Source organism: Fukomys damarensis, unplaced genomic scaffold, assembly GCF_012274545.1.
Source record: "Fukomys damarensis isolate Sample0158 unplaced genomic scaffold, DMR_v1.0_HiC HiC_scaffold_21, whole genome shotgun sequence".
In the NCBI taxonomy this organism is placed as follows: domain Eukaryota; kingdom Metazoa; phylum Chordata; class Mammalia; order Rodentia; family Bathyergidae; genus Fukomys; species Fukomys damarensis.
Genome location: NW_022900933.1, coordinates 39515659 through 39530022, shown reverse-complemented (window position 1 = coordinate 39530022; position 14364 = coordinate 39515659). Strand labels below are relative to the sequence as shown.

The 14364-nt window shown below is 45.9% G+C and overlaps 1 protein-coding gene across 7 annotated transcripts in view; it reads right to left on the bottom strand.

The window, feature by feature from the left end:
• Ppp2r5c (protein phosphatase 2 regulatory subunit B'gamma) overlaps window positions 1-14364 on the bottom strand; it is a 136304-nt gene that overhangs the window by 25583 nt on the left and 96357 nt on the right. For all 7 annotated transcript variants that reach the window (XM_010607213.3, XM_010607212.3, XM_010607211.3 and 4 more), the window contains 3 exons: window positions 5926-6036; window positions 4817-4909; window positions 4604-4734 (listed from right to left, as the gene is read on the bottom strand). In XM_010607213.3, coding sequence (XP_010605515.1) covers window positions 4604-4734; window positions 4817-4909; window positions 5926-6036 — 335 coding nt within the window. The remainder of the gene's footprint in view (window positions 1-4603; window positions 4735-4816; window positions 4910-5925; window positions 6037-14364) is intronic.

The window sequence follows — 14364 nt, the reverse complement described above, 5'->3', positions numbered from 1 at the left end:
TCTTGTTCAAGTTCCTCCTTTGGATTTTAATTATGGTATTTGTAATTTTTTGTTTGAATTTTGAGACAGGGTCTTGCTATGTGGCTGAGAACTCTCTACGTAGTCCAGGTTGGCCTTAAACTCACAGTCCTTCTACCTCAGTCTCTTTAGTGCTGAGATTACAGGTGTGGGGCACTGTGCGTAGCTCCCGTATTTTATTTTGAAACATTTCAAGTATACAGAACAGTGTTAAGAATTTTATTGTGTATACTCATGTTTCAGCCACCCAGGCCCAGTCATTTATAATTTGCTCTATTTATTCCATTATATATATATATATACCTTCTATCTGTCCAATAGTCTACCTAATTTTTTGCCACATTTCAACATAAGCACACGTATTCAATTTTAAAGCTCTTAACATTGTGCACAGTTGCTGCAAAAGCTAGATGTTCTCCCGTATACCACTCACTTTCACGCTGACACCCCATGTCCTGAGCTGATTCTCATGCGACTTCCGACGTGCCCATCTGCCCATACTCTCGTCCCCTTCCTCAGAGCAGGCTCCTCTCACTGAGCTCCTGAGCCACGTACTCCGCCCTGTGTCAGCGTGTCTCCCTCCAGACAGGGACAAGGACTTCTCATTATGGTGCTTGTGGTGCTAGGACCAAGCCTGGAATCTGCTTGATGCTTAAGACACATCTGCTGAAAGAACTGGGGACGAGGCGAAGGGGCAGGGACATGCCAGCAAGCAGGAAGACATCTTTCCCAGAAGGACTCCCTCAGAAACAAAGCCTGCCTGCCCCTCAGCCAGGCGTATGTGGCCCAGTCACCCGGACACGTGCAGAGGAGTGCTGTGAAGCCAGACATGTGCTGGGAAAGGTTCCCGGCAGCAGAAAACTTCATTCAGAGACAGCTCTCAGACAGAAGTGACTTTGTGAGGGTTGAAACATCTGACTGAAATTTCACAGTCCCTGTCTGAAAGAAATAGAGCAGTGACCTTAAAGAACAGGCAAACATTCTCAGACATGAGTAGGTGTGAGGACAGGGTCTGGACATTTCTAGGTCCCCGAGAGGCCAGGATACATACAGGGGCTATGGTTTCAACTGAGCCCTAAAGGTAGGTTTCTGACTGATTCACAAAGATGGGGCACAGAGGAGGAAAAAACTGAGGTCTATAAAATGGCGTGATGGAGAGAGGCAAGTAAGGCACCAAAGCCACTGGGTAAACTGAGACACAGCCCACAGACATCAAGACCACTGAACAATGAAACAGAAACACTGAGGTGCCGACATGGTGGTGCACGCCTGCAATCCCAGCACTCGTGAGCCAGGAGATTGCTGTGAATTCCAGGCCAGCCTGAGTTTGTGGCCAACCTGAACTACATAGTGAGGCCCCATCTCAAAAATAACAAGAACAAAACAGACAAACCAAAACAAAAACAAAAGAAAAGAAGCACAGCAGGGAGGGGCCCGTGAGAGAACAGGCAGCGAGGTGTGCAGAAGGTGCCTTCACAGGTACCTGAGCTACAAGCCACCTGGCTTCCTAAAACAATAGGACTATGTTCCTTCTGATCATCGATTCTTTTATTTTTTTGAGATAGGGTCTCACTATGTATAGGCATGTCCCACCATGCCCGGCTCTGATCGCCAATTGCCAGTTACTCTAATTCAATCTGAAGTAGTGCAAGAAAGGGAAAATGAAAAGGCTTTTCCAAGGCAAACTGGAGGGAAGCCATGGAGCTCCATTTAGGGCAGCCTCAGAGGTGTTCGCTAGCAGAAAAGGAACCTCTGGTAGCCAGCTGTACATGAAGGTCACCAGCTTTTCTTCCTGTGATATGCTCAGGAGCTCACACCAAGATGTGCCTGTCTCCTTTCCCACGTCTGCTGTCCCCGAGATTTGCCCTGTGACCCAAGGGGTATAAACGACCTGCACCAGGCCCAGCCGAACCCTCGACTCAGAGGATTGGTAGCTCCAGCGGTCTCCCTGCCAGAGGCAGCGGTGCCCTGCAAGAAGCTGCATGCTCCGATGCCTGATGCTCATGCAGCCCAAGTGTGTCACCCACAGGCCATGTGGACAGGGACCCCAGTGGAGCCACAGGACATGTGTCAAGTCCCCATGGACACCCCAGGCCTAGCAGACACCATGTCAAGGGGAACAGCCCGGGGCCCAGGGCAGGGCACAGGGTTGTGAGAATAGCAGATGGTGATGTAAGGCCTACACCGAAGACAGTGGGGCAGAGGATGGGACTCGCCTGCCCCACTCCAGCCTGCCCGAGTGAGGGTGGAAACCTCAGCACCCTCCGTGGATGAAGCAGCTCGTCCCAAATGCCTTTCTCCAAGGCACTGCTGCACAGGTGGAGAGCCCTCACCTGGAATGCTCAGGACCTGTGCAGTCTGATGCCAGAACATGCGTGTGTGCGCATGTACTTTTTTTATTTTTTAAATCTCAGGGATGGGACCCAAATTGATAACTGAAATTAATGTTTGTTTCATTTATGCCTTTTACATAAAGCCTCAAGGTAATTTTATATATTTTTACTATGATTTTTTAAAAATCAAGAGTACTTTTTTGAGACAGGGTCTTGCTCTGCTGCCTGGGTTCAAGTGACCCGCCTGGCCGAGCCTCCCCGTGGTTGGGGCGGAAGGTGTGTGCCGCACCTGGCTGTGCCTAGTCCTCACTGTGGCCTATCCACCGAGGCCAGGTGTGGCGCTCTCCACTGGGGCTGTGTCAGTACAAAGTTCCAACGTTTTGAGTGCTTTGGCTTTCAGTTCTGGATTTGTGAATCCTGAATGTGCAACCAATGCTAAGATTTTTTTTTTTTACATGAAAATGATGTTTAAGGCCAAAACCAATTAGAATCTAAATAATATGCTTGCTGTGGATGTACAAAGCAAGCTATTGTAGAAAACACTACTTAAAGAAAAACTCACAAAAATATCTCACTCTAGCTGACCCTTTAGTGCAGACTGAACTAAATTATGTGTCCTCCTTTAATGGAGTGTTCCACAGATTTGTGGTTCTGCTATCTCAACAAAACCCACTTGTGTTAGGGAAACAAAAACACTGCAGGCAGAGCTTTAATTTTAGGACTAAAAGGCCAAGATTTAAACTATACTTGTTCGATGTCATTTAAGCTATGTATATAATAACATAAGGACACCAGCCAAGTGATGATCTTTTTGCAGGAGGAACCACAGCACGGAGCAAAAGATTGGCACACACCATTTGGGAGAATGACATTGCTCTCTGACCATAGGTGGGGAGCAGTGCTCAGCCTGGGGTTCCTTCACATAAACGGGACCTGGGGGACTTGGAGTTCAAAGGAAACGCACACACATAATCAGAGGCTCTGGTGCCAAATGTGCTATTGGAGTGAAGATAAAGGGCCACAATCAGATCTCAGTGACTCCAGCTGCCAGGCCGGAAGGGACAGTGGACGGGCTGTGGCTCCAGGGTATGCAGCTCCCCACCCTTTCTTCCCGGGCCCAGTCTCTGTGACTAAGGAAGAGCCTGCCAGCCTATGCATGGCTGTGGCTGGGACCACGGGTGCCCTGGCAGGAATAACCTGGTTCTGGGCCTGCAGCTTGACCACACAAAGCTCGCACACTTGTCTCACAGCGGGATGCTGCCACTGTCCCATCACTGCCAGGATTTGTCACTTCCTTGGGCCGCCCTACAGTCAGTAGATGTCTTAGAGACCAGCTGACCTGAGAAGCCAAAAACTGCAGAGTAACTGCTCACCTGCTAAGTTCCCAGGGACAGATAGGAGCCCCATGAACTACTCCCACCACCAGTACCCACTCTGTGCCACTGTGGCATATGACAGCACAGCCACATGGGAGGCCGTCCCTGTGGAGAAGGTGGTGTGCCCTCCCCGGCAGACAGGCGGGAAGCAAAGGATGGCCCAGGTGGGCCACCCCAGAACAGTGCCTGGAGCGAAGGAGTCTGGGTGTGGGCAGCAGTGGCCGGGAATGCTGCGCCCGCCATTCAAGGGGCAGCGGAAGGCAGGTGCCATCCAGAGATGCAGCAGCGTCAGAGTGTGGGAATGAACGTGCCTGGCTGGAGACAGAGCTGGGGCAGGAGGAGGGCGGTGTGTGTGAGCAGGAGGTCACGGCTGCGGCCTGCACTGCACTCGGAGTCTGGAGTGTCCTTTTGGCACTGTGGGCTGATGGCTCAGGGACAGGCATGGTGCTGGGCAGCTGTCCTTTCTGCCTCCAGCCTCCATGGGGTTTCGTTTCCAATGCTGAACTAGAGCCCCCACCTCAGATCAGCTCCCATCTCCCCAGCTAAGGCTGTCACTGCCCTCTGCACCCACCTCACCCTCACACTCTTCCATGAAGAGTGAGGTAGCTACAGGTGGAAGGCATGGGCTATTCGTGGAGAGTCAGTTCCACTGCACTTCATGGCAGTGAGCAGGACCCTGGCAAGATCCGGAGGGCCAGGATAGGGGACAAAGAGGGAGGTGGCCCGACGGGGGTGGGGAGGGAGGGATGGAGCGCTGGCCTGGCCCTGCATAGTGTAACCTGGGTCCCTGTGCATGATAAGCAGGCTGTCAACCCACCCTCCAGGGCCCTAAACCCATGCCAAGGACACAGGACGACAATGCCGCAAGGGACTTACCTATAAAATATATTATTTATCTGTTTCCTGATGTAAGCTCTCAGGCCTAGGAACTTCCCATAGATTCTGTGAAGGGTGGTTTTGAGAAAATCTCTCTCTCTTGGATCCTCGCTGTCAAAGAGCTCTAAAAGCTTCGAGAAGAAAGACAGACTCAGTGATGCACACCAGTGCTCTGCAGCTCACGGGCTGGCCATCCCTGCTATGTGGACTTACCTGCAACACAAACTTCTGATCAATATACTTCTTTGCTATATTAGGCTGGAAATCTGGAGACTCTAAAAATCTTAAGAAAAATTCATAAACAAGCTAGGAGGAAAAAAAAAACAATGAGTCAAACAATGCGGCATTTTATCAATTGGAGATTAGAAGCTGAATTTTTATTTGCCTGAAAGTACTAGGCTTTAAAAAAAGCCTCATCTCTACAAAGTTCATGCTGAGTTATGTGTCTTAGCTTAATTAATTATAACTGGCAATGGCAATTATTTTATTAAGGCCCACAGACCATCCCTTGAATGGCATTAAACAAATGTCTCCCATGGCCCGTGTCAGCCATGCTCCCCCTGCTGCTCAGAGCTTCTCCCAGGCTGTGACCAGCACTGGACCAGGACCGACAGCCAGAGCCCCCCACCCAAGTGTCCTGTAGCACTGAGGTGCAGAGCAGCAGGCAAGCTCCAGGGCCTGCCCAGAGACGGGTATGTGGGTACAGATGCCCACAGCCCCAGTGACTATGCTGGGCTGATGCTGCAGCCCATGGGTCAGGACATGTAGAAAATAGAGGCTGCAGGGATGTTGGGTCCCTTTCCCTGGCTGGGGCACTGCCTAGTTCCGGTCCTGTCTCCCCACCTCTTTCCTTGCCTTCTTCAGTGTGACCAGTCTTCCCCCTTTGCACACTTGACACTGCTCTGCTCACACTGCCCCACTGTCTCCTAACCAGTCACCCTTGTGCCTCACAGAAGGGTGGGGAAACGGTACAGTCAGCAAAGGTGAAAGCCATACTGAGGACAGGGCATGGCTGCTGTACATCCTAGGCCTGGCTGCAGGGGTTACCCACACTGCAGAGAGGGCTCCCAAAGACAGACGACACTCCTCATCGGGTAAGTGTGTATAAAACACACACACACACACACACACACACACACACACACACACACACACACACACACTCTTCTGCTCTAACCTTCTCTTGTGTATCTGACTTAGCCAGTTCTGTGCTACTCAAAGTCAGGCCACTGGGCTGCAGATGAAAGTGGGACCTGGGCCCAACCTGGCTCCAGGAGCCCTTGCTGGGGTCCTGCCCTGGGTCTGCCCTCCAGGACCAGTACCTGCAGATGAGGCCAGGCTGCTTCTAATGTTGGTTCGTCTTCCTCGGGGTCAAATTCTGCTCCCGTAGGGTTGGAGGAAGGTGGCAATGTTCGAAACATGTTAACTGCAAACTAAAATTCACAGATTCTATGATTACAACCGAGACATTAAAATAAATTTACCAAGAACATTTTAAAAAATATTGAGTGATTCTGACAATAGTTACTTCCTATGGTATAGTGGCTTGTCCTTATTCTCAAAATCCAGAAGCAGCGCGGGTCCCCAGAGGGAGCTGAGGTCAAAACTGTAGCAGGAAACAGATCACCTAGGACAGGTGGCCACCTAGCTGACCACGGAAGTCATTTTGGTGCTTGACAGTCATGATTTCCAAGACAATGACACCAACAAATGCTGCAGGGTCCCACCAGCTTCAGGGCCTGTGCAGCATGGCAAACTGGCTCTGCTTTGCCCAGTCATGCCCCTGAGCTTGCTGCCATGCCCAGCCATGAGGTGCGGAAAGGGCCTCCTGATCTACGGCTGTCCTCCTTCCAAGCCATCGTTCCTTTTAATACAAAGCTGCCATTTGCTTGCAAATACTCTACCCGGAAAACAAACTGAGGCACAGGCTGATCCCCAGAGCCGGACCATCGGATACAAAAACCAAAACACAAGGTATGAATGAAAAATTCAGTGAATATTTAAATTAGAAAACTTTATTATAGCAAAAGATACATTGCCATTAATCCCCTTCAAAACCATCGCCCTTGTTTCAAACACACTTACCCCGTTGTTCTTGCCACTTTCTGAAGCAGTTCTGGATGTCCCAGTACATGAGTGTCTTCAGTTGCATTGTCATAGCTGCCTTGACATCCTGAATTGATTCACAACTTTTATTTTTCATGGCCATTTTGACTCTGGGGAGGAGCCAGAAGTTGCACGGTGCTAGATCTGGGGAATCAGGTGGAGGAGGACCCACTGTGGGGTGTCTACAGGCTGGTCTTTCTGCTGGATGGCAGGTGGCAGTAGACTCACCACATTTCTGACCACACCTTGAAAGCACTCATGGAAGTAACTTCTAGAACTGCTTCAGAGAGTAGCAGGGATGATGAGAGAAGTGTGCATGCAGATGGGGACGATTTTGAGGGGGGTTAACAGCAATGTCTTCTATTGCAATACATTTTTGAAATTTAAACATTCACTATATTTTTGACCACATCGCGTGCAGAGAGGACAGCAGAGACCTCTCCATGGACACTAAGCAACTACCCACTGTGTCGGCAGGAAGCCCCACTGATGGAATCTACAAAGCCCGGGAGCTGCATGCACTCCTGAGGATGGCTGGCCGCGAGAGAACCTCACAGGCCTCCTACGGCACTGTGCTGGGGCGATGAGGCAGAGCCCAGCCCCAGGCACTCACCTCCCTCACTGGGACAGAGTCCCAATGTGGATCTAGGTGTCACCTCGGGGAAGGGAGCCCTAGGTCCTCAGCCTCAGATGCCTGCCAGGGCAACAGAGCCCTAAGTCACCTCATTAACTGCCACACCCAGCAATCACTGGAGGGCTGTGGGGGACACTGGACCCCAGCTGCAGCTCTGGTGGCAATGGGACTATAGTCCTGCCCCTGCCCGAGCTCACGCTCTTCTGTGCCGTGCCGCTGCACACACTTTCTCTGGAACAGTCTCACATCTAACTGGTCCGCTGGGTGACTGTCACTGACACCACCTCCCCTGCCCCTGCCCCTCATGGTACAAGCACGGAGCAACACGGAGCAACATGGAGCAAACATGCAGGGAGCAAGGACGGGACCTCTCTGAGTTGTGCCACCACTTTCTGCATGGCCAGAGGTGTTTTCAAAGAATAAAATTTCCCCTCCAAACAGACGCTGGGATAGGACACAAAAGAACTACAGTGAAAATTCTTACTTTGAGTAACTTGTTATTTTTCTGACCCATTCAAATGCAGGCTGAGTACCCTGTCTGAAATGATCCAGACCAGAAGTGTTTGGGATATTTACATAAACAGAATGAGCTTGGTTAGGGACCCATGTTTAAACAGGAAATTCACATGGTTCAGGTACACCTTATATAACCAGTCTGAAGGTTCAATAAAAAAATTATCCATTAAAAATTTTAACTTACATATACACATATTTTTATTTTCTTTTTAACCTGAAGGAATTTTTTTTTTGTACCGGAGATCAAACTCAGGACCTTGAGCTTGGGAGGCAGGCGGCAGAGCCACTGAGCTAAATCCCCAGACCTGAAGGAATTTCTCCTTCCCTTCCCCTTCCCCTTCTCCTTTCTTTTCCTTTTTTCTTCTCTTCTCTTCCTCCTCCTTCTCCTTTCTTCTCCTTCTTCTCTCTCCTCCTTCTCTTCCTCCCCATCCCTCCCTCTTTCCCTCAGTGGTACCAGGGCCTTCACACTGAGCTACATTCCCATCCCTTTCTAAAATTTCTATTACGAGACAAGAGTCTCTTTAAGTCACCAAGTTACCTAGGCTGGGCTTCAATTTGCAATCCTCCTCTTTCAGCCTCCCAAAGTGATGGGATTACAAGGCTGTAATAACAGTTCTGGCGTTTTTTTGTGTTTGTTTCTTTTTTTTTTTTAAATTTGTTTTTTGAGCCAGTATCTTGCAATATAGCCCAGGGTAACCTTGAACTCTAGATCCTCCTGCCTCAGCCCCCTGAGTGCTGGGATTACAGGTGTACATCACCATAGCCTGATGACCTAAAAGAATTTTATACAATATTTTTAGGGTATCTCAATTTTGACTTTAGCCAGCCACATGAGGTTGGAGCAGAATTTTTCACTTCTGGCATCATGTTGATGCTCAAAAAATTAAGATTTGTGTTAATTTTGGATTTTCAGATTAGAGGTGATCAACCATACATTCTTCAATTAAAGTTGAAGATGTATATGAATAAAAACATACAAAATTTCGTAGGATACTTCAAAAGAATTTTAGTTGCAACTTGCCAAACAATGACTATCTTAATTTTTATGACTATAACTAAATGTATCATACCATCTTCATATAAGCATGAAAATGTAACTATGTGTAGGAGTTTATTTTTAAACTTTTGTTTCTGAGTTTAGGAACAGAAAATCTATATCAGATATTATTTGTAACATTTATAATCAGCTCAATTACTGTCATTTAAAAATAACAGTGGAGAGGCTAGGGATTTAGCTCAGTGCCACAGTGCCTGCCTGGCAAGTGCAAGGTCCTGAGTTCAATCCCAGGTATTTTAAAAAAAAGTGGACCTAAAAGTATAGCTTATTTAATGTAGGTCAAAGGCTACCCCCCCATCAGGCAGGTGCGCTGTGCCACTGAGCTACGTCCCTAGCCCCCCAAAGGCTAGTTTCTAAAATTTAATTTAATTTTGTTTTTTTTCTGAGACAGCTTTTCCCTAAATTGTCCTGGCTGGTCTTGAACTTCAGAGTCTTCTGCCTCAGTTTCCCCAGTGCTGGGATTATAGGCATGTGCCACCATGCCCAGCCAGTTTGGCTTTTTATAGATTCTGAATGCTGTATTTTCAGTATTTTATTATAACAATACAATAGCAATATAAAAATACTGAAAGAACTGTAGGGGGAAGCCTATCACTTAGTTTTTACTGTCACCACTATTTCTGCTTTATCTATATTTGCTTTATTACATAAATTGATTGCTTTTCGGAGTAAAATGTGAGAAGGTGTAGGAATGCTTTAGAGTAGCAGAACAATATTCCCTCTCCCACATGATACAAATGTATGGTGTACACACAGCCAGCAGGTCCATACCATGTGCCCCCTGAGCACCAGTTACAATTTGTGCTAGTAGTTTCTAATCACTACAATTTTATAGCCATTGCTGGTTCACCTGTGAGGATGGAGGTGTGTTTACTGAGCAACTACTGCAGAATAAGTAAGCAGAGTCTGGCACAGTAACAGGTTTAGCCCACTGCCCAGAGCCAGGTGGAGATGTATGCACCACATACTGGGGTGTGGTGGAGGCCAGTGATCTACACGACTGGTGCCCCATTCTTGCCCTGCAGGATTCCAGGCCAGAGAGCTCCGTGAGGTCCCACAGGAAAGGGTTAGGGTCTGCAAGGCAGAGTCCCACAGAGCAGAGTGCTGCCCTTGCAGGTCCGTGTGGTCAGCAGAGTGCCAGGTGGCAAATCTATGTGAGAAATCCCCACGGAGGGGAAGGGGCAGTGAGAACAGTACAGTTGGCCTCTGTATCTGTATGTTCTGGATTCAGCGAGGCCCGAAAGTATTTGGGGAAAAAATTCTATGTGTACTGAACCTGCAGACTTTTTCCTTGTCATTATTCCCTAAACAACACAGCAGAATAGCCAATCACCCAGTACTCACACTGCATTACATGTAAGTAATGGAGCGATGACAATGTACACGGGAAGGTGTGGATGTAAACACTATACCATTTTTATAAGGGACTTGAGCACCCTGAGATATGGGTATCCAAGAGGAACCCTGGAACCAGCTCTCCAGAGAGGCTGAAGGAGAACTGCACTATCCTAGGGATGGGAACAGGGTCAGTCTTCACCAGCCACACTGGAAAAACTTGGAATTCATGGGCACTAGGTTCACAACCAGAAGGGTCTTGGAGTCAATGCCCTGCTTAACGCATCTTAAAAAGCATGAACCAAAGGTATCAAACTGTTTCTAAGTAACTTCATTGCATCCTTAATTGCATCCTCAAACAAATCTCCAGAATGTTAACAGAAATAGTATCAGCAAGGCACAAAAATCCACAAGGCCAGGTATCTAGTTACAAATTACCAAACAAAGAAGCAGGAAAATATGATTTATGAGGACAGGAAAAACCAATCAATTGAATTAAACCAGAACTGACACAGGTGCTATTAGGATTACAGACAAGGATATTAAAACAGTATTCTAAGTCGGGTGTGGTGGCACACACCTGTAATCCCAGAACTCGGGAGGCTGAGGTAGGAGTATCACTGTGCGTTCAAGGCCAGCCTGGGCTACGTAGTGAGTTCCAGGTCAGTCTCAACTACATAGTGAGACCCTGTCTCAAAACACCAAACCAAAACAACAACAACAACAACAACAACAACAAGAAAACAGTATTCTATGTGTTATGAAAGTTTGGTTTAGACAAAGAATATATAAAAAAGACAAGTCAAACTACAACAGACGACAACTACAATATGTGAGATGAAAAACTTATTGGATGAAGCTAACAACAGAGGAGACAATGCAGAAAAGATCAGTGAACTCAAAGACAGGAAAGAAGAAAATCGAGCGAGTCAGCATCAGTGTGCTACGGGACAACTCCAAAAAGCCTAACACACACAGAATGTTACTAGAAGGATGCAGGAGACAGAAAATTGTTTTTGAAAAGATAATAGTCAGTTTTCCAAATGTGATGAGAGCTACAAACAAGAAAAGTGAAGGAGGGCACATCATAAGCAAATGGCTTTAAAAGAGTTGAGCAGGAAAGACAGTGGGCTTGAGGAGTGAAAACTGGTGTGCCCAGAAGTGTATTTTAAAGGTAGCTTCTCCTTGAAACATCTTTTTTCATACTACCCAGTAAGCCTCTTGGTATATATATCATAGCAGCTGCTGCCACAGTAAAATAGGCGATATCAGAGAGAACTATCTTGGAGTATTTATTTCTTGCACGCTGGAGCTGTACTTGTCTTTACTATGATCTACATATTCTTTTCTTCCAGGTGACTATGATGGCAAAGTAGAGCTTCCTCTGACACTTGGCAGCAGGGTCGTGATATGCTACCACTCTTCTGTGGACACTGCGTATGTACAGAGGAGTCCTCTCTGAGCCAGAGTCTGAGTAATAATGAAGAGACACATCATCAACTGCTGAAAACCAGGTGAGAAGAATCCCTGAGAGAGGACAACCTAGAAAAATGCTCTTTACTAACAAAAGCATCTCTGGTATCCTCATGGACAACATCAGATGTCATGCGAAACTGAATTCTTCTAAAGACGGATGAGTTTGAGGTTCTCAGGAGAATCAAAGAGAAATGTGCCTTGTTTGCCACTTAAGAATGTACATCCTAATATGTTATACAGTAAAATAATGTTTTCAATTAAAAAAAAGTCTTGAAAGCAGTCAGAGGGGAAAAATATGCAATCTGTCCAGGAAAGCAAAGATAAGAGTACTGGCCGATTTCTTATCAGAAGCAATGCAAGCCATAGTGAGCAATGGAGAAAAAGACAACTTTTCCAGATGTGTTACAGAGGAAGAGTTCAGCAGATCCGTACTCCAGCAAGCCCTGAGGGACACTGCGGCCCACCCTGCGGCCTCTGGATCTGCACAGTGGAGGGGGAGCATGCCAAACAGTACCCACCTGGGTAGATATACATTAGTTCAATCTCCTTAACAGATTCTCTTAAAAGTAATAAGGTATTGTGCAGTCTATAACATGAAGGAAAATATACGACAATAATAGCAGGAAAGGCAGGAGAGGAATAGAACGGTGTTGTGACACAGTGGTGTTTCTGAGTCTGCCTTTGCCCTGGATGGCATTCTACATACAATGCTATCACCTGCAGGTAGACTAACAGGATGCATCCTAGAAAAGCTAAGTAAACAAAAAATCAAACAATAAAGAATTATAGTGAAAAAGTCAACAAAGGAGATATAATGGAATTATAAAAAGTTTAGAACTGATTTAAAAGAAAGAAAAAGAGAAAAGAGAAACAAAGAACAGATGGGATAAATAGAAAAAAATTAGCATGGTGGTAGAATTTTATTTTTCAAATGTAAGGCTGGGGATTGAACCCAGAGTGTTGAAAATGCTAAGCATAACGCTTTCCACTGAGCTACAATCTTAGCCCAAGTATATCCATATTCACATTAAAGGTGGATGGAACATCCCAATCAGAAGACAGAAATTGTCTAATTGAATAAAAAAGTGAGATCTAACTACACGTTACCTACAATAAGCCCACTGTCAGTATATAGACACCTGTGAGCAGTAAAAGGAGGGAGAAAAAGCAAACCATTAACATGAGTGAAAAGTGGGCAGAAGGGGCTATGTTAGCATCAGACAAAGCAGAGTGCAGGCACACGATGACCTGAGATGAGGCCATCTCATAATGATGGAGTCAGTTCAAGAGGTTACATATGACTCAGGCACCAAATAACATTACACTTATAGCAATGCAAGAAAAAGGACAACAAACAACTACAATAGAAAAGAAATAAAAACCCTATTTACAGCCGCACCAAGATATGAAATACTAATTTATGAGTTTAAGAGCTATGTAAAGCGTGTATAAGCCAACAATGGCAGAACAAAGACCGACATGCGAGACACACTGCACTCTTGGATGGAAAACTCTCGTCATTTAGATGCCAACTCTCTCCAAATCTACATATTTAATTTGATTCCAATCAAAACCCCTGAAGGATATTTGGGTAGATAATGATAAGCTGATTTTAAAATTATAAACGGAAAGGTAAAATGAATAGAACAGCCAAAATGATTTTGAAAAAGAACAAAATTGGAGGGTTAACACAACCTGATCTCAACATTTACCATAAAGTGACAACAGTGAGGACAGGATGGTACTGGCAAACAGACCAAACACGAACTAACGGGAAAGTATGCGACAGAGGCCAGAGAGCGACTCCCTAATACAGCCAGCTGTACATGGCTGCTCAGGGCGCCTGGTCACAGGACACTTGGACATCTGCACACCAAAACGTGAGCCAAGCTGGGGAGGGGTGAAGAAAAGGAGAAATATTAATTCATTCTTTTTGTGTTTTTATATTTGTGTCTTTTTTACCAAATAAGTATTCATTATTTTGTAATTTTAAAATGTCAAAAGGAAATCTTGAAAGCATAAGAATAAATCTCTAAAAAATGGCTCACTGATTTTTAAAGTAGAAAAATATTTTTCTTTGGATTTCAAAAATTACTTTATTGTTTAATCTGCTTTTAGCTTGTCACTGATGCTCTCTTCTTTAACCCACGTAATTTGTATTTTGGCCACCAAAAGGGGAATGTGTGATTTAATACTTCACTTAAAATAAATCTGTAAACTAGTTGAAGCTTCATTACTTACTATACTGCCCTTATTAATTCAAAACATTCTTCTGACTCATTTCCAAACTACCATCACTGTTATAAGTAATATTTTCAGAACAAACTGTATATACCAGATTAAAACAGAAGAAGGAAGACATCTAACAGCAATTCCTAAGTGAGTACAAGATGATCACCCCAGGACCTGGGCATGAAAGTGCCCTAGATGAAGCCAGCACATTCTGGGCAGGGCTCTGGCACCACCCCCGGGAGAGTCCACACCCAGCTGCCTGCAGAATGAGGATGACCACACTGGATAAATGCCCAGCACCATCCTCACCTGGACAGCCCGCTCTAAGTTCTTGCTTTTTTAAGAAAGAAAAAGATATCCTCATTGATTTTTGATGACAAATGTGGCACATGATCACTATTTAAT